The 24,891-nt window shown below is 34.3% G+C and overlaps 5 protein-coding genes and 1 long non-coding RNA gene across 10 annotated transcripts; 3 read left to right on the forward strand and 3 right to left on the reverse strand.

Annotated features, from left to right (window-relative positions):
• The first annotated feature begins 311 nt into the window (after positions 1-311).
• LOC7468504 (autophagy-related protein 8C-like) lies at positions 312-1,998 on the forward strand. 2 transcript variants are annotated; one of them, XM_024585002.2, is made up of 6 exons: positions 312-454; positions 544-603; positions 759-814; positions 909-961; positions 1,501-1,619; positions 1,714-1,998. In XM_024585002.2, exons 2-6 carry the CDS (start codon positions 567-569, stop codon positions 1,806-1,808), a joined length of 360 nt encoding a protein of 119 aa, XP_024440770.1. In that variant the 5' UTR covers positions 312-454; positions 544-566; the 3' UTR covers positions 1,809-1,998. The 2 variants fall into 2 exon arrangements, with proteins under 2 accessions (XP_024440770.1, XP_002320465.3); XM_002320429.4 differs by having other exon boundaries at positions 343-454; positions 549-603.
• Positions 1,999-2,327: 329 nt separating this feature from the next.
• LOC7468505 (uncharacterized) lies at positions 2,328-3,855 on the reverse strand. The gene is made up of 2 exons (XR_002977751.2): positions 3,662-3,855; positions 2,328-2,825 (listed from the first exon to the last, which is right to left on the reverse strand). It is a non-coding gene; the product is annotated as an uncharacterized LOC7468505 (long non-coding RNA).
• A 2,855-nt stretch (positions 3,856-6,710) lies between these two features.
• LOC7462057 (membrane metalloprotease ARASP, chloroplastic) lies at positions 6,711-8,562 on the reverse strand. Its single transcript, XM_024584272.2, has one exon. It carries the CDS (start codon positions 8,411-8,413, stop codon positions 7,070-7,072), a length of 1,344 nt encoding a protein of 447 aa, XP_024440040.1. The 5' UTR covers positions 8,414-8,562; the 3' UTR covers positions 6,711-7,069.
• An 833-nt stretch (positions 8,563-9,395) lies between these two features.
• On the forward strand, positions 9,396-12,389 carry LOC7462058 (5'-adenylylsulfate reductase 3, chloroplastic). Of its 4 annotated transcripts, none has more exons than XM_002320430.4 (4): positions 9,396-9,653; positions 9,734-9,948; positions 10,885-11,587; positions 11,702-12,389. In XM_002320430.4, the coding sequence occupies exons 1-4, from the start codon at positions 9,408-9,410 to the stop codon at positions 11,927-11,929; spliced, it is 1,392 nt and encodes a 463-aa protein (XP_002320466.2). In that variant the 5' UTR covers positions 9,396-9,407; the 3' UTR covers positions 11,930-12,389. The 4 variants fall into 4 exon arrangements, with proteins under 4 accessions (XP_002320466.2, XP_024441303.1, XP_024441305.1 ...); XM_024585535.2 differs by having other exon boundaries at positions 9,399-9,701; positions 9,810-9,948; XM_024585537.2 differs by having other exon boundaries at positions 9,399-9,653; positions 9,810-9,948.
• A 792-nt stretch (positions 12,390-13,181) lies between these two features.
• Positions 13,182-14,193, reverse strand: LOC7468506 (aquaporin SIP1-1). The gene has a single exon (XM_024585538.2). The coding sequence runs from the start codon at positions 14,074-14,076 to the stop codon at positions 13,351-13,353; it is 726 nt and encodes a 241-aa protein (XP_024441306.1). The 5' UTR covers positions 14,077-14,193; the 3' UTR covers positions 13,182-13,350.
• Positions 14,194-20,143: 5,950 nt separating this feature from the next.
• Positions 20,144-24,618, forward strand: LOC7462059 (L-ascorbate oxidase homolog). Its single transcript, XM_002320431.4, has 8 exons — positions 20,144-20,682; positions 20,770-20,879; positions 21,701-21,971; positions 22,090-22,192; positions 22,287-22,632; positions 22,972-23,337; positions 23,415-23,493; positions 24,100-24,618. The coding sequence occupies exons 1-8, from the start codon at positions 20,527-20,529 to the stop codon at positions 24,295-24,297; spliced, it is 1,629 nt and encodes a 542-aa protein (XP_002320467.3). The 5' UTR covers positions 20,144-20,526; the 3' UTR covers positions 24,298-24,618.
• The last annotated feature ends 273 nt before the right edge of the window (positions 24,619-24,891 follow it).

Below are 24,891 nucleotides of genomic sequence, written 5' to 3' on the forward strand. Positions count from 1 at the left end.
AATTCTACGGTAATCCTGGTAACAATTCTTAAAAGTTAATGGTGTGTTCGTGGGATTAAAATTTAATTTTTTTTTTTAAATTATTTTTTATATATTTTTAAATAAAATACACCGCAATCACGCTTTTAAATACAATCACAGAAGAAAAAAAATATCTTTTCAAAATATCTCAGTAGCGCAGCTTTCATAGACCACAAGTTATTGTAAATACTAGCGACTACCAATTTATTTCAGATCCAGGCCGTAAATAAATAGATAATTATATCTTTAATTCACGTGGGGTCCACACAAAGGACCGTAGAGGATAGACAACCAAAATAATAAGAGTGAAGAAGTTTCCCTTGCTTGCAGCCTATTATTATTACTATTATTTCCCCTTCTTTTTCTCTCCCTCCCTCCCTCCCTTCCTTCCTTCCGTCGGGATCCGAATTCTGATTTCTTCTTCTCAATCTCGGTACGTTACGTTATAATCTTACTCTGCTTTTCTTCTTTAAACAATTTATTTTTTAAATTGACCGGAATACGTTTTTTCCTCTTCAAAAGAAAAGAAATTGCAGATCATCGCGATGGCTAAAAGCTCGTTCAAGATGGAACATCCTCTCGGTTTGTATTCAAATATTTCTCTGATAAACCCTAGCTTTTGTTTTTTTTGTTGTGATCTGTTTCAATCCTGAATAGTCGATTCATCTAGGGTTTAGATTTTGATTTCGGTGTGGAATTATTTAAAGATTGTGTTGTGTTGGATGGATGGATGGCAGAAAGGAGGCAGGCAGAAGCTGCTCGCATCAGAGAAAAATATCCTGATAGAATTCCTGTATGTTTGTTTTTAACCCATTATTGTGTGTTCATGTGTGTGCGGACGGCATGTCCTTTAGTTTGAAGCTAATATAAGTGATTGATTTTTGTAGGTGATTGTGGAAAGGGCTGAGAAGAGTGATGTCCCTGACATTGACAAGAAAAAGTTAGCCCTCCAAACTTTTTATTACCATGAATTATTGCTTAGTATTTTCTTTTTTGTAGAGTTATTTTACTGTTAAGTGAGTAATTGTGACTGTATGCTTAGATATCATGTATATTGGTCATATGCAGAGTCTGATTTGCTGTTCTGAAGGAATAGAATGGTGTAGTTTCTACATGTTACTCCTTCACCCTTACATTTATTGACCCTGAAATTGAATTTGTTAAACATGCGGTGAACATTACGGATTTGGGGCGTTATACCCTTTGGCTCCTATTTTGTTGTTGTGTGTTCTAAATCATGCTTAGGTTACATAAATGGCATGCGATTTATGTGAGATCAAAGCTTACGTGCTCATGTATTAACATCCTAGCTAAATGGTAATGAGAAACATAAATCTCTTTAAACTCTAGGTATTGCTGCATGGTTGGAAGGTGCTTAGTAGATTTATTGATGTGTGCTAACTAGCATATTTCACATATTTTCGTTACTTTTTTTTTTTTGTCTTAATGGAAATTATTTTTTAACTTTGGGATGAGTAGATATTTGGTTCCTGCTGATCTCACTGTTGGCCAATTCGTGTACGTGGTCCGAAAAAGGATCAAGCTCAGTCCAGAGAAGGCTATTTTCATCTTCGTGAAGAACATTCTACCACCAACTGGTGAGATAACATTTAGTGCATTTTGATTCAAAAATTTATGAACATTGCCTGTGTTACGGATCTTGTGACCTGAAAATTGGTTGCATTGCTGCAGCTGCCATGATGTCAGCAATATATGAGGAAAACAAGGATGAAGATGGGTTCCTTTACATGAGCTACAGTGGTGAGAACACATTTGGGGTCTATTGAAATGCTACAATGGCGCATCTGTCTGCTCGAGCCATGCAAAAAAAAAAAAAAAATTGAAGAATCTAGATTACTTGTAAATTCTTTACTGCCTCGGTTGTTTGCTGCTGTCTCCAAGTAACACTGGTCTCTGACTTTTCCTTTTATCTTCGGATAATTTGCTGTCTATATTAAGTAAATCACTTTTCTCCAATTTGCGTTCATGGCTGTTTATGTCAATTCTGCGCTGTGTGCATGGCTTGCAGTTCTCCCTGTGTTCTGGTGGATTTTGGATTATTTGCTTGACTGGTTATTTTACATTGATGCATGAACAAGGTCCCTTTAGAAAAAGAATGAATAAATTAATAAACGAGGCCCTGGGAATTGTTGGTTCAGATGATTTTCTTGTACAGTTTTTACTCTGTCAAATCAACCCAAACGACGTTGCTTTGTGCTGTTTCTGCTGAAAACTGTCACCAACTGGCCCTAAGACATGGAAGTTTGGTTGGCTGGTCCAAGAAATCAAATTACAGGGATGGCATCTGACCAAATAATTCGAGATCGGCTTAATTGAATTTTGAAGAGTTCGGAAGGGATCTTTCGCATAATGAAAAAAAAAAAAAAAAACATTTTTCATTTTTCATTGTAACAGAAAAAAGAAAGGAATATCGTATATAAATGTATCTCCACGGATTTGTAGATCATCCTGTCTAGGTCTTTTTTTAACCCCTCCGTTACCATCCAGCCTATTCCAGTATGCCATTTTTCAGTGCTCTACAAATTATTTTGAAGTCTTCTTCTGGTACTTGTTCTTGACCCATTTGATACCCACCGAAGTTCCACTCTTTACCTTCTGAGCAGCTGTCTTGGCCTTGTCGAGTCCTGTTGAAGCTGCTGCCTTGACCCCCGCCATCTTCTTGCTGGCGTTACCATTGTTATGCCCTATTTTCGCCATGAATTTCTCATCGTCTTCCTTGCTGAAACTTCCTGAACCCCACTGATCAGCCCAGCCTGGCGCCTTGCTTCCCATGCTTGTATTTTCTGCAGTTGTATCATAAAAAAGAACTGGAGTTAATTCCAAGAAGGAGAAAAAAAATGAATGAACTGGAACTGTAGTAACGTAAATTGCATGACACTGCACATCATGCTCTCGGTATCATTTCATTTAGAACTGACATGGATCGTATGCTTCCAGACCCATAACATTATGAACACAACGAAACTCCAAATCTACCAGTCAATACAGAAGTCATCTCCAGCCTAAATTTATGTTTTGGCAAAGCCCAATTCCCTTCACGAACAGAACCAATATCCCATCTCTCAAATTTTTTTTTAATATTAACAGATCCGATCCAAAAACCTTAAATATATAATCCTGAACCAACTATGGAATTCAGTAATTCATCAAAATGATCAAAGAAGAAGAAGAAGAAGAAGAAAGAACAGCGATTTAGTTCTCTATTTTGCGTAGATCATGTAAACATGAAATTACGTGTGTGTCAATAGAGAACAACAATATTGATAAGTATTTGTAACAATTTTAATCACAATTCGAGGATAAGAACTCAATTTTTAAGAGAGATGCAGTTACAAATATATTCAAGAATCTTATAGGCATCATGAATCTAGACGAACAAACTATGAATTCGACAGCATAAAAAAGGAAATGAGTAATTTAAACAATTTGTATAATTAACAAGAGTTCATCCAAACAGCATGACTGACAGACACTCTATGATTACAAAGTTCATATATATATATATGAAAAATGAAACGTCGATCACATGAAGAACAGAAAAGATTGAGAAATGAAGGGCATAAACCATAAAATGAAACTCTAACCCTTGAAACACACAAAAGAATCTCAGAGAGAGTACCTTGGGGAAAGAGTTTGTGAGGAGTGAAATCAGCTGAATTTGATGCGAGGGTTTTTTTATGGGTTTGGATAATATCAAATTGGTTCTTGGGAAGGTTGAGAGAAAGTGCGAGCGTTTATGAAAATGTTTTGGGGGATCGCACGTTTTTATTCGTTGGCTTCTTAGCTGTATTACACGCATTCCATGTCTTGCACCGAGAGCTTGCTTTATAATGCGGCAATATATTTTTTTTAAAGTATTCTTTATTTTAAAATATATTAAAATAATATATTTTTTATTTTTTAATATTCAAAACAATTTAAAAAAATTAAAAAAAATTAAAAAAAAATTAAATCAGAAAAACAAACCACAGGATTAGGAAGTCATACCTTTATTTTATTCTTTTGAAAAAGTCATTTATGACCCTTTCCCCCCCTTTACTCAATCTCTGTTTTCTTTCCTTTTCTTAAATTGTGTTTGTTTGGTGAAAAATGTTTTAATAATAAAATATACTTTTTTAAAATATTAACTCATAGTATTCACTAAATACTATTATATATTTAGTATGCAATTTCTTTTTATTTGAGCATATAAATTCTTAAATTTTATATAATCAAGTGTTTCTGTTAGATTTCGTTAAATATATATTGATATAATTGTTAATTGACATTATATATGAAGAAGTTTTATTTTCTTATATATATCATGTGGGACATATTTAATCAAGTTAAATAAGATTAAAAAAACAAAAAAATAGAAATTTATTCAAATTAAAATAAAATAAGAATAGAATATTATTTTTTCCAAATAAAAAAAACGTAAATTGACTCAATTTTTATCCATATAAAAAATTTAATTATTACTAAAAATTAATAATTCCAGATACAAATTTATTGTAAAATTAAGTTTTTTTTTTTCCGGTTTCCGCACCTGATTTATCATTTCGGGCCTCAATTCTTTGAATTCTAAATTTGCTCAATAATTTCAAAGGAGTTGATCATTAATTTGGAAAAATAATGCAGCTGGAAAAAAAGAAAAAAAAAAACTTTGATGATAAAAAAAAAATAAGTAAAAAGACAACCCTATTTGTTTTTGCGTTTTAAAAAATTTTTGAAAAAATTTAAAAAATATTTATTCTTTTTATTTTAAATTAATATTTTTTGATATTTTTGATTCATTTTAATATACTGATATCCAAAATAATTTTATAAATTAAAAAAATATATTATTTTAATATATTTTTAAATAAAAAATACTTTATAAAATAATCATTCCACGTTAAAATGTTGAACTAGCCCGTACATCAAGCAGCGGGGACAGTGTTCAATTCTTTGATCCAGGCGGAGGAAACCCGTCAATGCGCCGTAGAGCGGTGGTCTGTATTTTAGAGTTTCTTACTTTAGATGCGAGGAGCCCTTTTCGGATTTGTTGCTCTTGTATTCAAGATGGTAATTGATATCTTTAATAAATTGTTTCGTGGTTAAAAAAATTTGTCAAATTTTAAGTCAATATACAATAAAATTATTAAATTACTTTAAATAAATGCAAAGGAAGGTTGACTTGATGGTCAAGGAAGTTTGCAATTTCTTAACCTTTTCGGTTCATGCCTCGAGTCAATACTCGATAAAATTATTATTTTTTTCCTAAATGTATAAGGAGGGAATACATCGTTCAAATAATTTAGAAAGAGATTTAGTCTGAATTGATATATTTTTATGTGAAATATATAAATAAGTTAATAAATATAGATACAAAAATTATACGAAATTAACGTGACATTTTAAATTTTAAATATAAATGTCAATTTTTTTTATTAACTTAGCAATTAAAAATCTTATGATAAATTTATGTGTGTTTATGATTATTTTAATTCAAATAGCAGAACAAAAGGTCTACCTACAAGAGTCAATTAATTTGATTCACAACCCAACATAGTATAAGTACTCCACAAATTTAAATTTAAATAGTATTTCGAAATATAAAAAACAGAAATAATAAGAAAAAAAGAGATAGGATGAAATAGAAAACAAATATAATTATGTTTAGTAATGATGTACAAAACATAATGATTATCTATATATTATATTTGGTTGATGGTAAACAAGATAAAATAAAATATAAAAAGTCTATTTTACCATTATATATTTTAAACAATATTAGATATTATTTTCTCTACTTTAGTTTATATTAAAAATTGAAATTAATAATAATACAACAATCTTAGTTATAAAATTCAAACTAATCCAATAGGTCAACCCGGAACCTAGCTGGCCGAGACCTAGATCAGTCTGAATTTAAGAAAAAATCACTAATATTTTTTATTTGTAAAAACGTTTTGAGTAAAAAGGGCTAAAAACGGTGCCGGTAGCTAGACAGTGCATAGGTACGGTTGCAACCGTTCATTATCTTTTAGTTTTTCTTAATCTTAATTCTTCTTCATCCATCCTTCTACCAACAGCAATGGTTATCAGAAGCTGAAATATGCAGATTTAGTTTTTTTAACAAAATGCTACCTTTACAAGCTCAGTAACCTCACGGACCAAGTACATGGATAATAGAATTGATCATCCATCAAGCAAGGTATTCTAAAAAAAGATGATCCCCCATGCATGTATCTGCATTTTAGCACATCTCAAATCAAGGGCCTTTATCTGCATGTTGATATATCATGCCCCCTTGTTATCAGTCCCTGGTGCTGCGAACTGTGGTGGATGCAGGTGCTCTGATGAATGGTTTTCAGCAGTTTAATTGAAGCACAAAAAACAAGGTGTTGACAAGTTCCTGCTAGTTTAAATTAAACGAGAATAAAACATGCATAAGATCTTCATCTGTCAACTTGTAGAATACACGCACTGATGCATGAGCTAAACACACAGACTATGATTCAGGTTTCATTCAACATGCTCTTGCTTCATTCTGCTGATGTTAGAACCGAATCAAAACTCGTTTTTTTGTGGTAGAGTTTTCAGAATACGCATTGTTTATCCTTGGAGAACCAAAACAAATTATACCAACAAGAAGTTTTCTATCTATATATTTGACTTCTTCCTGGTACAACCAACAAAAGATATTACTCAATGGGCAGTTTCCGTTTCATTCCAAATGAGCTAAGTTAGCAAGGAGCAACTCTGAAAGAATGTATTTTCTTTAGATATCTTTACAGAATTTTGGGTATGGAACTGTATAACCCTTCTTAGTGCTGCCATAATCATTTAAGAAACTATGAGTCACAGAATTACAAGAAAGATCCAACATAAGATGATACCAATTGGAAACAAGTCACGAATACCTTTTCCAAAACCGATTTCGACAAAAGAACAAAGAGTCTTAAGTATTCTCCCCCTTGAGACATCATCATCAAGCAAACAGATAAGAAACCAGCTCCATACCACTCCAACTCATTTTTTATTTGAAGGCCTTGACAGATTATCACAACATATCTTTGATGAAATCAAGGTTTAGGGTGTCCCGAACAATAAGAAATAGTCCAAGGAGAATAACAAGCATGATCCCGGATGACATTATCCGCTGCTCTATTTCTAAAGGGAGCTTTCTCCCACCCCTCGCTGCTTCTATGAGAATGAAGGCCAAGGAACCCCCATCCAAAGCAGGTAATGGAAGGAGATTTATCACTGCAAGATTAATATTGAGCACCGCTGCAAATTGGTAAAGTCCATCAATATTCGACCTTGCAACTTCTGCACCAACAGCAATAATAGCAACCGGACCAGAAACCTTACTAGCTGATTGAGAGAAGTTTAAAAAAGTTTGTTTCAAGCTATCCACCACATTGGATGAAAGACCCAAAAATTCTTTTCCAGCAAAATTAAATGCCTCCAAGATGTTTTTGGCTACAACCTTGGTAATCTTTACATTGGGTGATAATTGAACTCCAATTTTACCTGTTCCATCAAAACTCTCATCCGGGGTGACGCCAATCTCAAAATCCTGTTTTCCCCTCCCAACCTTAAGCAACACATTCTTTTTAGGACTACTCTTGATGACACCAACAACCTCGGAAACCGCATTTGGCCCAATTTTAGGCAAGTTAGTTCCATTAACAGCAAGAATTACATCCCCGGGAAGCAACCCATCTCGGGAAGCAGCGGAAAAGGCTCGAACTTCTGGAACAAGCACCCCAGGAAAGGCCTCTTGCACAGGCAAACCAACTGATAATACTTGAACAAAGATTATGGCATAAGCAAAGATAATATTAGCAATAACACCAGCTGATATCACTATCGTTCTATCCAATATCGGTCTGTTCTTAAGCAAATTCTCATCATCTACAGGTATATCACTCTCTGGATCATTATCAGGAAACCCCACAAACCCACCCAGAGGAAAAGCTCTTAATGAGTATTCAACGTTTTTTGCACTAAATTTAGCTAAAACTGGACCAAACCCAACAGCAAATTTACTTACATGGATACCCTGTAGATAAGCAGCAAGAAAGTGACCACTTTCATGAACAACAATAATGGCTGTCAACACTCCAGCTGCCTCTAAAACAGACTCAAAGTTCCCCAAGTCAAATCCAGAAACAGCGCATGACCTTAAGTCCAACCTTTTCCCATGTGGGCATCTACTGAAAAGGTGAGTCTTGGGGTGAAAACTAAGGTTTGATGAATAGCAAGGTGAAGAGGGAAGAGGTTTAAGAAAGTTGGTTTTGGATTTTAAAGAGGGTGGTTCTAAAACGGGTGACTTCGAGTTGGAAAATCTTGGAAGAGAAGATGAAGGGGGTAGAGGAGAGGAAGAGAAGTTTATGAGCATGGTTCCTTGAAGGGAGGGTTTAGGCTAATGAGAGGAGGAGAAATGGCAAAGAAGGGAGGCAGTGGTTGTGGATAATTCATAGTTTTTGGGTCTGTGGAGGGGAAGTAGAGTGATAAATGTCCTCCTTTTGTTTTGCTTCCACACAAATGTGTTCTTGCTTGCGTTTTCAGATGGACATTTGTGGTTCATTGGTGGAAGATCCCAAGCCTCCAAAGACCCACTCACAACATCAACTTCAGGCCCAATGAAGATCATTTTTTTCTTTTTGCTTTTAGTTTCTTCTTGAATTTTTATTTTTTATTTATTTTTTTAGATTAATATAAATGTTCAAGTCAGCTTATTTATATCTTGACTAATCTCATGGACTCTAAAATTAACGATTATATAAATCTCCAGTAATTCTAAAATTTATGAAACTCGAACTAATAACTTTTATAGAATAAATTTAAAGTCTGACTAGTTGAGTTACATCAAATTAATTTATATTTTTTATTTTAATCAAGCTTCATTGGGTTTTATATATATAAAACCGGCATGCATGCTCGAATAAAAAATTAAGGGCAAGTTATATAGTATTGACATCTTGGTTTAAAATATGAAGTCATTAACTTCATTTGGACCGAACGTTGTCCAAGATTTTTTATGTTTTGACTGCTTAGACCGAATCACATATTTAAATAGGATGTTACTAATACCCAAATAAATACCACACCTAAATAAATACGGCACCAAAAATGAAAGAGAGCACTGACCTCAAAACGCATTATTTTATTTAACTATACTTAAAAAAACCATATTATTTTAATATATTTTTAAACAAAATACATTATAAAAAACAAGAATTTAATCATCCATGAGCCAAAAAGCTAAACACAGGAGTAGGTTGGTGGCATCATGGAGTCCATGTGTTACGTACTATATGTATGGTTACCGATTTTTTTTCCTGCCAAGTGAGATTTTATGTAAACTGTGGACTCTGGAGTGACCAGGTTCAATGAACCTGAAACCCCACTGCCTTTTCAAGCTCTCCCTGGAATATATATTCTACAGCTATCAGCAAAACAAAGACACGGAGGTTTTAGAGAAAGGGAATGAGTTTTGCGTTGTGTTTTCTTGTTTTCAGAGGGACAAAGAGTTCCAATGTTTTCTCATGATCATGACCCTTCATGCTGCAGACGCTTGTGGCAGTCGAGGTTCACTGCCAGCTTCTTCTGTTCAGTATCTTTCCATGAGATCAAAGGTCACTGCCTTGTGTTTTTCTTCTTTTTCGGTATGTTCAGACCAAAAGGTAGAACTAATATTTAGTTTTGTAATATTCAGTTTGGCTCTTCCCATGTACCTCATCATCAAAGTGTCTGTTTTCATGTAATTCCTGAGGCTCAACTAATTGTTGCAGAGATAACTGAGAAGGCTGAACTTGAAGGTGTAACAGAAGATCATGGCAAGCTGGCAAAAGAACTTGAGAAAGCTTCTCCTCTAGCAATTATCAACAAGGCCCTTCAAGATTTTATAGATGGCAGCGCCATTTCTTTCAGGTACTTTGATGCCATGCCCATGTCTCTCGATTAGTTGGATATTTTTAATGTAGATATTTAGATAAATTGTCAAAAATCCAGGAGATATAGAAGATGTCGTCTGAATTCCAATTCTAAAAGAAACATGCATGCACAAGGAACATATATACTTCATTGGTGAAAGATTCTGCACTAACCCTAACAATGACATGTGGGGTCGTTGCAGCAGGAGTTAAAGTATATGCAGTTCTTAATGTTGAGAATGAAAGAAGAAGATATGTTAGGTTCAGTAAATATTTTTGTTAAAATAAAGGGGAAAGAGCAAGCGCAGCCTGACCTTTTTTCAAAAGGGAAAGTTCTTTGTTGGTAAGCTATTATTTTATTGATGATGATCATCAAAACAGTTAAGCGAGCTCCCAGTTGTGGCCGATGCTTTTGGGTTGTCTTCTTTGAAATTCTTTTCTATTTTCTATTGAACTTTTTCTTTCAGCTATCACGATTCACAGCTACGGGAGATTCCTAATTAAAAAATATATTTATCATGACAGCCAGATTAATTAAGCAACCAATAATGATCGACAATGCGATCTTAACAAGATCATTAGAATATATATATCTCTTAATGCGAACGTCAGCTATTATAGAGTCACGCTTCTAACAGAAAACGATGTGAATGGAAAAACGCGAAGAGTAGAGAAATCCTTCGCAAGATTCTGAAAAAAAGAATAGCATTAAGGGACAAGCTGTGTATAAATTGTACAAAGTGTCGTTGTCTAGGTATTAATTAGGTTTAAAGGAGGTCAGTTTTTTATGCTAAACATCCAGCCCTTCCATTTGAATTATTGAACCTTCAAGAGAGACAGTGCAGTCTAGTTCTTTGGTGGAAGTAATGTTGTGGAGATTTTGTCACAATGCCTTTCAGTATTATGATTGAACACAGCATTTAAAATCATGCAGTGGAGCTGAGGATGTGTCTTTGATACTCCAATCGGGGGTGTTTGGCCTGGACACAGGGAGGTTGAACTCACAGACCGACAAACTCTTGGATGATGTGGAGAAGTACTACGGCATGGACATTGAATACATGCACCAAGAATGCTGTCAAGTACTACAGGTGAGACCTCTTAGAAGGGCCCTTAAGGATCTTTGTGCTTGGATCACAGGCCAAAGAAAAGATCAGTCTCCTGGCATTAGAGCTACTGTTCCTGTTCTGCAAATTGACCACCCATCAGTTGAAGGAATTGGGTGTGGAACCATCAGCCTCGTGAAGTGGAACCCAGTGGAAAATTTGGGCGTCCAGGCTATATGGAACTTCCTCCGAACCATGAATGTGCCTGTTAATAGTTTGCATGCTTTAGGATATGTCTCAATTGGTTGTGAGACTTTAACCGGACCGGCCCTCCCCTGGCAGCATGAGAGAGAAGGGAGGTGGTGGTGGGAGGAGGGCAAGTTGAAGGAGTGTGGACTACATAAAGGAAATATGGAATCTGAAGATGCGCAAATCAGGGAGCACATAAATGGAGTTGTTTCCTTTACAAATGTAAATGACCCAATTGCTGATGTTTTCAACTCCCAAAACTTGACCTCTTTGAGCAGGGCTGGGATGGAAATTTTAGGCACGTTAGAGAACAGATCTGGGCCTTGGCGTCACTTTTGCCAGGTAAAAGTTCATTTCATCAATAGCCTCTAGCTGATTGCAACTGTTAATTATTAGTCCTACACATAACCAAGTTTCATTTCTTTCTTTTTGCTTTTTCATTTTTTGAATTCACAGGCCATGGAAGATTCATATGTAGAGTTGGCAGCTAAGCTGGTGAATGCTAAGGTCAAGATTGGGAAGTTCAGGGTAGATGGTGAGCACAAGGCAAATGCAAAGCAGAAACTTCAGCCCAGGAGCTTTACCACTACAGTAATTTTCCCTGCCTCCAGGCCTATCAAATATTCCTCGGAGAAAAGGGACATTGATTCACAGTTAGCTTTTGTCAATTCGCTTCAATGGTGATGAGCATGCTCAGATCCATACTTATCCATTTGCGAGAAACTCGAGTCTAGAGCATAGAACAAAAACATGGAGCAGGAAAGTGTCAGTAATCTGCACATCCATCCTACTACTGCTTTCATGGTGATGTCCTTCACAAAGATTCAGTGTTCTAGCATTTGTGGTGAGATTGAAGAGTTCCCCTTTGAGACTTCAGATTTCCTCATACTCAACCATGGATTGCAGTCCGTATTATCAATCCATTACATTGTTTCCTCTTTTTTTTTTTTTTGGAAGAAATCAACTTCGCCGTTAAATGTAGTAGCTGAGCCAAACCCAATATGGAGTGTGGTGCCTGAAAACATTTTCTTCTTTAATAATACCATTACTTGTACCAAAATCTATCTATGAGTTCAGTATTTGTGTATTTTTATTTTGCTTTGCGTTCACAATCATAAGATAAAAGATCCCAATTTCATATAAATTCCATTGGTGTTATCATTTACTCCCGTTACTTATCTGAAACTTCCATCCCTGCTGTGTCTTATCGACTCTTTATATGGTCCGTCCACTAGGGCTTTGACTGGTTGCTTGCTTCTAATAATTTTCTTCCAGGCAAGGAAAAGAAGCATAAGACTGAAATAAAGCTCCTATTGCCAATTCTATCTCAAAACATGATATGACTAGGCTTTGGGTTTGGGTGGACTGGACAATCCATGAATGCTCAAAACTCACAACTTCAAGCTACAAGCATAATTCATGGCGGCGCCAAAAACAAAACTGACTGCTTGACAGGGACAACGCAGGCTTCTAAGACATTTGCTTTGGGTTTGGGTGGACTGGACAATCCATGAATGCTCTAAAACTCACAACTTCAAGCTACAAGCATAATTCATGGCGGCGCCAAAAACAAAACTGACTGCTTGACAGGGACAACGCAGGCTTCTAAGACATTTGAGCTTTGGCAACTCAAAGAACTAAGCTTTTTCCTCTACTTTTTCTCTCCTCCACTCTCTCATGGATCCAGCTAGTTGTTATTGTCTAAATCAAAAACAATGAGAAGGGCATTGAATATGGGTATTTCAGACTCATGATTAAGCAATTGGCATTCCTACCACTTTTACATGGGGGCTGAAACCCCATCAACAGTGACTTTAGATTCAGTGAGCAATATAAATTACAAACATCGACTGTTTCGAGGTTTTAAGCCCCAATAAAACCCTCACTCTCCATTGAAATCCTGGGTCTGCACAAACCCATCTGAAGCCACAAGTAGTTAACATGAAGAACAAATCACCTCAATTAAACAGATCAATTCTTGAAGGTGCAAAGATAATCTCAAATATTCATAATCGAGGCACTAACACTCGAAAACACACGACATTAATGATGAAAATCAAATACTAAAATTGATTGGTACTACATCTATGATCTATCCCCGCTCTTCAGGCTTTCTTGTCCTTGATTGGTGGTGCCTTGAAAAGGAATTTAGAAATCAAAGCAGCTAAAGTTGCTCCTATAAAGGGGCAAATCCAATAGACATAAAAGAAATCCCAAGTGGTGTGCCTATTGCTCAAATAAGCCCACCCATAAGCATTGGCAGGATTCATTGAAGGGCCGGTATACTTACCTCCAGCCATAACCAGTCCCACAGTGGCCACAGCCAGCAACCAAACCTTCAACACAAAGTTTTTAGGACCCTTGAGCAAAACAAAATGTAAAGCAAGACAGATCAAAAAAGTTAACACCCCCTCAGCGATTGCCCCTGTATGCAAGTCCACCTTCAACGACGGACCACCTCTGAGCACATACCTGTACTGTTTTGGCATCACTTCCGTAATTGCCATGGCACCAGCAACCCCACCAGCTGCCTGAACAGGAAAACGCAAAGCCATGGACATGAGAGATGCATCAGGCTTTAGGCCTGCTGTGTAGAGAGTTATGGTTGTAGCAGGGTTGAAACTGGCACCACCACAGGCAGCTCCTATCAAGCTGAAAGTTAGCATAAAAAGAGCGGCTACATTAATGGTTATGAAAAGACCTGCTATGGACATGGCTTCAACACCCACATATGTTGCTATGATGGAGGAGAAAACACCCAGCAAAGGAACGCTGAATACCCACATGCATGTCAAGATTCCATCTACTATGGCTCCCTTGATTGCTCCCATCTCTCGCTCGTTTTCTCTCCACCTACCCAGCAGAACAAGAGCTCTCTCTCTCTCTCTCTCTCTCTCTCGGATTTGATCTTCCTAGTTCCTCCTGTATGGTCTGAAATCAAATAGAAAAGGACAGCAAAAGGAAGGAATATCAAGTTTAATATAAAAAATAAACAGAATTGATTATTTAGCTAGGGTTTTTATTTTTTGTTTTAAAACTACTTTTCAAAAAGTTTAAAGTTTAAAATTTTTTTATTTTTTATTTTAAATTAATATTTTTTTTATTTTAAAATCATTTTAATTTACTAATATTAAAAATAATTTTAAAAAATATTATTTTAATATATTTTCAAATAAAAAACACTATTATAACTACATTTTTAAACAACCATTTAGCTACAACTAGCCTTCCATTAACATTTTATAAAGGCAACCTCATTTTAGGAGAAACCTCAAATTAACCCTTAACTTATGATCAATTATCAATTAAATTCCAAATCTTTAGATTTTATCAATTTTACTTCAAAATGTAATTCACAGTAAACAATATAATTTATTTATTCATCCACGTCTAATGGCAGTTAAAAGGAAGTTTTTTACTCTTTTTTCCCCTCGAATTCTAGGAAAAAATTGATAAATCAAAAGTTTTGAAACCTAAAAATTAAAAGATTGATGCGGTAGCTTTTTGAAAAAAATAGATATTTTTAAATTATTTTTATTTCTTCTTTTTCAATTGAGTAATTTTATCTTCCTCTATTTTTTATTTTTTCTATTTAATATTAATAGATTTTTCTAGTTTTTTTTCTATATATATAAAAAGATTGTAATAACTTTTTTACCAAGTAAGACTTAGATTAATAAAAATCAAATATTTTAGAAGTCTCACTAAGTTATTGTATTTTCAGTTTTTTAGGATTTTGACTTATAAAAATTCTCATTAACATTCATTCTCACATGCATCATTTATATTAGAGTCTTAGAATTCTCGGTATTTAGTTGTTATGTGTTGTTATTGAAAATCTTAGTGATATAACTAATGATGAAGTGACTTGCATGAAGATGTTAAAGACACATGATACAGAAACCCCCGCATAAAAGGATTATTAATTTTTTTACTGAGGAAGTTTTGCTTAAAAAATATTATTTTAGATGTTTTCATGGTGCATGATATTTTTGGACCGAGAAGGTTTTACCCCCACGAACAATTTAAACTCGGTAGCAAGTATCTTCTAACTAGATTCTGATGCAAGAATTTTTTGATAAAATAGATATTTTTTTAGCATTTATTCTTCTTATTTTTCAGTTTATAATTTCTATTTGTTTATTTTGTTAATTCTATAATATTAGGCTTTTCTTGTTGTCCTATTTAAAGGAATAGTTTTTCTGTTTTTGTTTTTGTATTCAATAATAATCGGGTTTTTTTAATTTATTATATAAAAGACTGTAATAATTCTTTGATAAATGAGATTTGAATGATAAAAAAAATAAATATCTTTTCATTTTTTTTAAATTTTTGAATGTTTTGACTGGCGATAGGAATCAAATCGATACTGTGATGCCTAAAATAAGGCTTGTCCTTTATAGTAAGGGCCTCGTGGCCAGTTGGCGACCAACGAGGGAGAGTGACAATTGTACAGGGCATCGATTCCAAAAAGTAGCCATGTTCGGGTTAGTGCCATCTCATCGTACGGTAATATTACTTATTATTTGTTTATTTTTTAATTCTGAGGGTGTAGATCAACTGGTCAGACTCTGGATTTGTTCCTTAGAGATTACCAGTTCGAGCCTCACAAATCTCAGGGCCACTGGAAGCTTACATAATCGTTAATTTTAAAACCTGTGGGATTAGTCGAGATGCACACAAGCTGACCCGAACACTCACGTTAATCTAATAAACAAATTACTTATTTTTGCTACATTTTTTAAAAACTACTAATTTAGTTTATTTCTCAAGATAGATTGTCATTTTTTAAGATATGAAACTTCTTCGTATTTCCACTACTCTAGTGTTCATAAAAAAAAAATTCGATAAACATGATTTGCATATAGATAAATTGTACAGAGGGAAATATTTTGAGGGTGTTTGAGAATATGATAGTGGTTGTTTTTTAAAATATTTTTTATTTAGTAATGCATCAAAATAATATTTTTTTTATTTTTTAAAAATTATTTTTGATATAACAAATCAAAATGATTTGAAAACATAAAAAAACTAATTTGAGACAGAAAAAAATTAATTTTCTTTTAAAAACACTTTTGAAACGCAAAAGCAAACATAAAAAAATTATTCGAGGTAGTGTTTAATATTTTGGTAATGGTTTTTTTTACAATATTTTTTACTTAAAAATATATCAAAATAATTTTTTATTTTTAAAAAATTATTTTATATATCAGTATATTATATTAAAAGATCCAAAAGCATGAAAAATAATAATAAAATTCTTGTTATCTCAATCATTTACTTGTGGATTCGAGCGATGAGAAACTTCTTTTTTAAATTGCAACATCATTTTTCGTGTTAATTAATTGTTTATATAAAATTTATTAGATGTTTTAGACTTTAAACCAACGGTTGATGTAGACGCTTACCTGTCATATTAAAGTGAAAAGAATGTAACCATCTAGGTGGTGACCCAGTGGTAAAAGCTTGGGACCAAGAGGTTTGTTCCCTCTGTGGTCTCAGGTTCGACCCATGTGGTTGCTCATATGATGGCCACTGGAGGCTTACATGGTCGTTAACTTTAGGGCCCATGGGATTAGTCGAGGTGCGCGTAAGCTGGCCCGGACACCCACGTTAAACTAAAAAAAAAAGTGAAAAGAATGTGAAAGAAATGTGGGTATTCACAATCGAGTACTCGCTCTAAGATGTAAAGAATGTGAAAGAAATGTGGGTATTCACAATCGAGTACTCGCTCTAAGATGTAGCCAAAGAAAGTCGTTATCTTTTGTCCAATCTCAAGTCTCAATTATTCTTCAAAAAAAGATAGCCTTCAGATGCTGAAATCTACATAGCCCTTTCTCATACGACGCCGTATGATATTTTACATTAGTATAAAATATATTTTTAAATTTTTAAATTTATTTTTGATATCATCACATTAAAACGATCTAAAAAAACTTTAAAAAATAATTTAAAGCCAAAAAATTTATATTTTAACAAAAAAACAGGTCCAGCTTTAATTCCAGACAGACACTTGGAAATCATCTTATTCTACTAACATTTTTTGGATCCTTATTACCTAACTTTTACTCTTTTTATATCACATTTGATATTGTCGTAACTTCTGTTTTTTAAAGTATTTTTTAATTAAAAAAATATTAAACTAATGTATTTTTAGGAGTTTTTCAATAGTTTTTATTTGCTAATATAAAAAAATTATGAAAATACATTATTTTGATACATTTTTAATTGAAAAGCACTTTTAAAAAGCTTCACACATTACAATACCAAACACACTCTTAGATTCTCATTATCACAGTGTCAAGCCCTCAACAAAAAAAATCTTGAAAATAATCTTTTGGCATGACAATGTCGTATGCCTTATGCGCATGCAGACATCTTATCTCAAAATAATACCCAGTTAAAAAAAAATACCTTGAATCATAATTTAATTAAATCCAATATAAATCATCTCACATGAAATAACCTAACTTCAAAGTCAAATAAAACCAAATGTATTACAAGTCCAAGATCATGAATTGATCTAATTATTGAAATATTAAAGTCTAGAAGTCAACTATAAGCTTTTAAAGTAATTACTTGACATTTCAAATCATCTGAAAAATAATCAATTAAATAGAAGATGAGTGTCACAAACTCAGTAAATAACATTTCATCTTCATAGTTGAATCAATCATGTCAAAACTTATTAATACATACAATCAATTCATTTATTATTCCAAGATTTCAGTACTTTCAAAGATTTAAAAAACCAAAAGCAGATTTATAAATTATTTACAAACTTAAACAATTTAAACAAATCATTTTAAACAGAAACATGGATTGCACACTATATTCAAAGTAAAAAAAACTACGATTACTCTGACCACAATAACAATGGGTAATGTTTTGTTCTATAACTAGACATCAAATTCTAAATAAACATGTTTATAAATGTCAATGTATAACCCCTAAAAGTCGGGTTCAAAGTGTACGATTACTTTAACCATAGTAACAATGAGTCATATTTTGCCCTATAACTAGACATCAAATTCTAAATAAATATATTTATAAGTGTCAATGTATAACTCATAAAGAATAAGTTCAAAGCATAGTCAATCAAATACATATTCATATTCAATTGACAAATGAGTTAAAAAAAACCATATTCAAAATCATCTCCAAAACACTTTTACAATCATAAACATACTTTCACTAAACACTTGTGATTATTTACAAATTATTCATAATGCCTATTCCATCTAATTTACAAAGTAAAAATATGTGATTAAGAAAAACTCATTTAGTGTTTGTATATATATATATTCCATCTCAAAATAACTAACAAAAAAGATAAACAATTACTTCCTTAATAAGCAGGTCCAAGATTAGCTTTATAGACAAACCAAACACTCATAACAACGTAACACTAAGAATCACCATAAACTATATGCTCAATATTAATATTGAGTGCAATACATGAGATTATTTTTAATTCTTAGTTTAATCAAAGCTTAAATATGTTATTGGTTTAAATGACCTTGAAATTCCCTTTAAAAACCACTCAACACTATAATCATGTTTTTACATGCCCTAGTTTTATTTTTTGTGAAATTTTGATTTGTTTGCAATTTTATACTTGAATCCAAATTTGTGATATGTTATTTTTTTCAATTTGATTCTAATTCTTTCGATTGTTTTTTTAGGTGCTTTTGCTAAATTGTTTTTTCTTTTCAATTTCAACATTCAATAAAAAATTATTAGTTGTCCTCTAATTTATTTTTTATTTCAATTTTGATCCTCATTCTTTTAATTACTATTTTTTTTACCTTTTATTTAATTGATTTTTTTTTTCAATTTTATCTTTCAATATTTGATTGGTTGAGAATTGAGTTTCATAATTTTTCTTGATAGGAAGCTCCTGGCCTAATGTTCAGATCACGAGTTTAAAAAATTAACACGATTTAACATTTTTTTTTTTGACATCGTCATTCAAAATAGTTTTTTTTTTTAAATAGGCTTTGTGATTTTCTTCGCTTTTTTTTATCGTGTTATCTTAATCTCATGACTTAAGTCGCGAGTTTAGCGAGTTAGCCCAGACTGACTCAAACCTTTTTCTAAGGTGGCTTTTAAAAAAAATAAAATTGGTTTTGTCCTTCAAAATTTGGTTCTCTTTTAAATTAATCTTCATTGTTTTCCATGTTTTGTCTTTTTATCATGTTATCCCATTAGAATGATTGAGGTTGTGGGGTTTGTTCATCTTACCTTACCTCGTTTTGATTTATTTTTTTAAATCTATTTTATTGAATTTTTTTCAATTTTATTATTCTACATTTGCTTTGTTGAAAATTAGACTTTGTGATTCTTTTCTCATTTGTTTTCTTTTGGTTTATCTCACTTTTATTATCTAGTTTACAAGTTTGTTATCCTAACTCAAGTTAATTTAAATCAATTTGTTTTGGTTTTTTTTTTTTATCCAATCTTGTCTTTCATATTTAGTTCATTGTGAATTGAGCTATATTGTTTTTTTTCTAGATTATCATAATTATTTTTTAATTTAATACATCTGGTGTCATTGGCTATTTTTTTAATATTTAATTTAAATAAAATTTATTTATTTAACCTAGTCTATAATCCCTATCATAATTTTTTTTATTCTTTGAAACGTGCATATGATATCTAAATATTATTTTTATGTAAAAAAAATATTGAACACACGACGTCACTGGAGTAAACGTATCTTAGTATCTGTCCATTGCAGTATTAAATTGAAGTATCATTTGTTTTATTCTATCCGGGTCTCCCGGGTATATTTAGAAATAGCAAAGGAGGCCAAAACTGTAATTTGAAGCATTAATATACGCCATTTTGCTGATGCCAATCAAATTCACTTCACTCGACTCAAGAAACGCGGTGTGGGCTACGGTGGTGGACAGTATTGCTCGTCCCTTGGATACCGCAACCAGCAGTGAAGACAGCTCATTACTGCACGTTGATTTCAGCAGTGAAGACTGAGAGTCTGAGAGGGCCATAGCCATCACCTTACCTGCTACGAGATATTAACTAAATCAAGAATCTGAATCACCGACATTGTCCAACAAAGAAGATAAATTAAAGCTCCCAAAGCTAAAAAGAAAAAGTTTGACTAGTTCTCGATAAGACTTTACAGGCTTAAAGTCGACAAGGGAGTTGTTCTCTGTTGCAAGATTTCTTCTTCTCCTTCTTCCATTGTTGCTTCTCAATATAACAAAGTACCGCACTACTTGGATTCTTCTGGAGAGTAGTGCGTTTGAGACTGAGAGATGGTAATGGCTGAGCACTATAGGAAGAACATGCGGTACTCTTTCATGCTAGCGGTGTTGTTGTTAGTGACATGCGCTGCTGGGGAAGACGCTTATAGGTTCCATACATGGAATGTTACTTATGGTGATATCTATCCACTTGGAGTTAAGCAACAGGTGAGGTGACCAACTCTTTTTTCGCTTAGTTTATTTCTAATTTTCGAAGATGTTGATTATATGGAGTCTTGATGTAATTAATGGCAGGGGATTTTGATAAATGGGCAATTTCCAGGCCCACAGATTGAGTCAGTGACTAATGATAACTTGATTATCAGCGTTTTCAATAGCTTGGATGAACCTTTCCTCATCTCCTGGTTTGTTTCTCTTTATCATATTTACAAACTTCTTGAGTATCTATAAATATGTGTGTATTTTTATCCAGACTTTTCAATATCCTGTTAACGAATTTTAAAAGAAAAGTGGGGGAAATGACTTCATTTTTTGATAAATTCCTACCATTGGAATGTCATGTTTTCTTGTTCAGTTTGCAACCATTAATGCCGTGCATGTAACTGTAAGGCTACAGGTTATACACAGACACACAGTGACTGGAACTTGTAGGCACGTTTGGCGTTGGTTTGGGACAATCTAATGATAGTCAGCGACTTATGGCTGCTTTGGTTTCCTGTGATCAAACTGGAAGACTGGAGTAAGGTTGCTTTGGCAAGCACTGTGCCAGTTATCACTGTTAGCAGGAAAAACTTCCACTACTAGTGGTATAGGACATACATAATGTGGATCACAAAGAACGTTGATCATGGATACCCAGAAAAAAAAGTTCTTTTTGATTGGATTGTTGAATTGGTGGTTATGAAACTTAGATTTCACCATGTAGGCTTGCTCGGATCTAGATCAATATACACTCTGGATTTTGTGTCTTATCTGGATCTCTCAGAATGGATTTTAGGAAAATTAATTCATGTCCTTGCTGGGATATGGTCTGAACTCTGAATATTGTACTTACTTTCCATTAGGCAAGTGTGAGGAGGGAGATCCTATGAGTTAACCTGTGTAATGCAAACTGCAAATAACTAGGATTTGACTCTGATCATGCCTTTTCTTTTGTGTGTGGAAGATAGGAAATGCTTCGGATGATATTTCGTAAATAATCGTAAGTCTTGTACTTCTTGTTTAGGAATGGTGTGCAGCAGAGAAGGAATTCATGGCAAGATGGAGTCTATGGTACCAACTGCGCCATCCCACCTGGGCAGAACTTCACTTACGTGCTCCAAGTGAAAGACCAGATTGGTAGCTACTTCTATTTTCCTTCCCTTGGCATGCACAAGGCTGCAGGAGGCTTTGGTGGCTTCAAAATCGCAAGCCGTTCTGTCATTCCCGTACCATTCTCTCCTCCCAGTGGAGATTTCACATTCCTGGCTGGTGATTGGTTCAAGAAGAATCATAGTGTTAGTATCGTTTTGAAGCAAAATCTAACTACTAAATACACAGAACTTTAGGAAAAGTGAAAGACAGAGCTATGTTTAGTGCCAGATGTACTCTTCAATGGGCTTATGTATCTTGCAGGATTTAAAAGCAATTTTAGATGGTGGGAGTGATCTTCCCTTTCCCGATGGGCTTCTTATCAATGGTCGTGGATCAAATGGTTACACATTCACTGTTGATCCAGGTAATCAATTATGAACAGCAGTTACTCCATCTTGAATTCAAACATACAGTGACGGTGTTCAAATTAAGATTGTTTTGCGTTGTTTGTTGGCCAGGCAAGACTTACAGGTTCCGGATATCAAATGTGGGGCTCACCACTTCCATCAATTTCAGAATCCAGGGGCATAAAATGTTACTGGTGGAGGTTGAAGGAACTCACTCACTGCAAAACACTTATGATTCCCTAGACATCCACCTGGGACAATCTTATTCTGTTTTGGTTACAGCTGATCAAGCAGCACACGATTACTTCATTGTTGTTTCAACACGCTTCACCTCTCAAGTGCTCACTACAACCTCCATTCTTCATTACAGTAATTCAGCAGGAAGTGTTTCAGATACTCCGCTTGGTGGGCCAACTATTCAGATTGATTGGTCTCTTGAACAAGCTCGATCCTTAAGGTACTTCCAAATTCCTGTTGTTGAGCTCCTCATAGGTGCAATAATTATAGCATTCATGCTGATCTTTGCTCCTACAGGGTATAGCTTGACATTTATTTGCCTAGTGGTGTTGTAATTACCCGAGATGTAGTGGTTCTGGAACTCTGAGCATTGGCCCTATTTATTTTTCATAAAGCAGTAAAATTCACTTATTGTGTTTGTTGCGACACACATGATATCCATAGTTGTTATATGATGCATAAAGGTAAGAAGAGTGTCTCCCTTTTAGTTTGCCAAGGAGAGTGTCTTTTGCATACTACAGGAGTTCTGTTGTTGATTTGTGTCCCTCATATTTATCAGGAGGAATCTAACTGCAAGTGGCCCAAGACCTAACCCTCAAGGCTCTTATCATTATGGATTGATCAACACAACTCGTACAGTTAGACTTCAGAACTCTGCTCCCATTATTAATGGCAAGCAAAGGTATGCTGTCAATAGTGTGTCCTTCATCTCTGCTGATACTCCACTTAAACTTGCGGACCACTACAATATCCCTGGAGTTTTCTCCCTTGGAAGCATCCCGGACAGCCCCACTGGTGGTGGTGCTTACCTCCAGACTTCTGTCATGGCTGCTGATTTCAGAGGTTATGCTGAGATTGTTTTTGAGAATCCAGAAGATAATGTGCAGTCTTGGCACATTGATGGGCACAACTTCTTTGTTGTGGGGTAAGTTCATCATAACCTAATTTCACCATGCATTTTTTCCACTGGATTAGATAATCTGAATGCTTTTTGATGAGCAGTATGGATGGAGGACAGTGGTCACCTGCAAGCAGATTAAGTTATAATTTGAGAGACACAATTTCTCGTTGCACTGTTCAGGTACACCATACAGAATTGTTATTAATATCAGAAAATTTGTGGATCATAAGATTGCTTTCATTCAGTCTCCTTTTAATTTGGATCGGTAGCATTATAAGAGGTTTGATTGCATCTTTAGTAACATTACAACTTTTCAGAAAGCTGGAAATTTCTTATTTTAGTTTTGGGCATGCCAATTTCCTGTGTAGCCTACCAGTGTCATATAGATTTTACCATGTTCTGTAATTGGACAAACTAAATTCTCCTGTTATCAAGTTTCAATAAGCAAAGTTTTTCCTTCAACATATTTGATAGCCCTGAATTTAAATTACTCAGCATTTTGCACAAGGCCACATGATTTCAAAATGGAAACCAGCACTTCTACTATTTCTAAACCATCTCCTTTTCCTTTTGATAGTAACATGAAGCTTCTTTTCGAATTTATTCATTCCTTTCTTAGCAATCTTCTGAGTTTCAGATTACATGTTTGTTGTGAAAATTCACAATTCCTCAACCCCTTCACCATGCTCTAGTCTGCAAGCACTTAGATGGTCTCTCCTTATTTATGAAGTTCTCATCCTAAAAGGAAGAAGCATTTGTCATTTACAATGTTTTGATCAAATACAGGTCTATCCCGAGTCATGGACTGCAGTTTACATGCCTCTGGACAATGTTGGAATGTGGAATGTAAGGTCTGAAAACTGGGCACGGCAGTACTTAGGACAGCAATTCTATCTTCGAGTCTATTCCCCAGCAAATTCGTGGAGAGATGAATATCCAATCCCCACAAATGCTCTTCTTTGTGGTCGGGCAGCAGGACTTTGAACTCGGCTTGTATAGAGCACCATGATTGGCAGAGACTTGTCACAAAGGGCTGACAAGGTCAGATTTAATCTAGGATAGCAGATTTCCACGAGTTATGCAAAAGGCTTGACTCGAGCCAATTTTACCTCATGTTGTTGTTCCTAGGATAGCAGACTTCCACGAGTTATGCAAAAGGCTTCACCTAAGCCAATTTTACCTAATGTTGTTGTTCTTATTGTCACTTATCCCTAACTTAATTTCATTGGATTCAATCACTATTAGAACCTGGAGTTCATTCTATAGATATATAAATATGAGTGTATGATATTTCCTTTCCCTTCATCAGCTTTCCTCACTGTATGTGGGAAACCTGAGTGGTTGTCCTGGTTATGGAAATTTCTAAAGGTTGAACTGCTGATCATAACTCTGGTTTTGAACTTTCAATCGCCCTGTCTGGTAATAAGTAAGATATCTGCTGTAATGCATGCATTTATGGTTCAGAGTCAGACATTAACTTCCTTCCCAAAGACCATTGACCTGCTATCCACTTCACATGCTTCAGCAACTGCAAGCATATGCCAGGTCCTCTGTTTGGTTACAACCTTAATGCATTGA

Source organism: Populus trichocarpa, chromosome 14 (assembly GCF_000002775.5).
Source record: "Populus trichocarpa isolate Nisqually-1 chromosome 14, P.trichocarpa_v4.1, whole genome shotgun sequence".
NCBI classification, from domain to species: Eukaryota; Viridiplantae; Streptophyta; class Magnoliopsida; order Malpighiales; family Salicaceae; genus Populus; species Populus trichocarpa.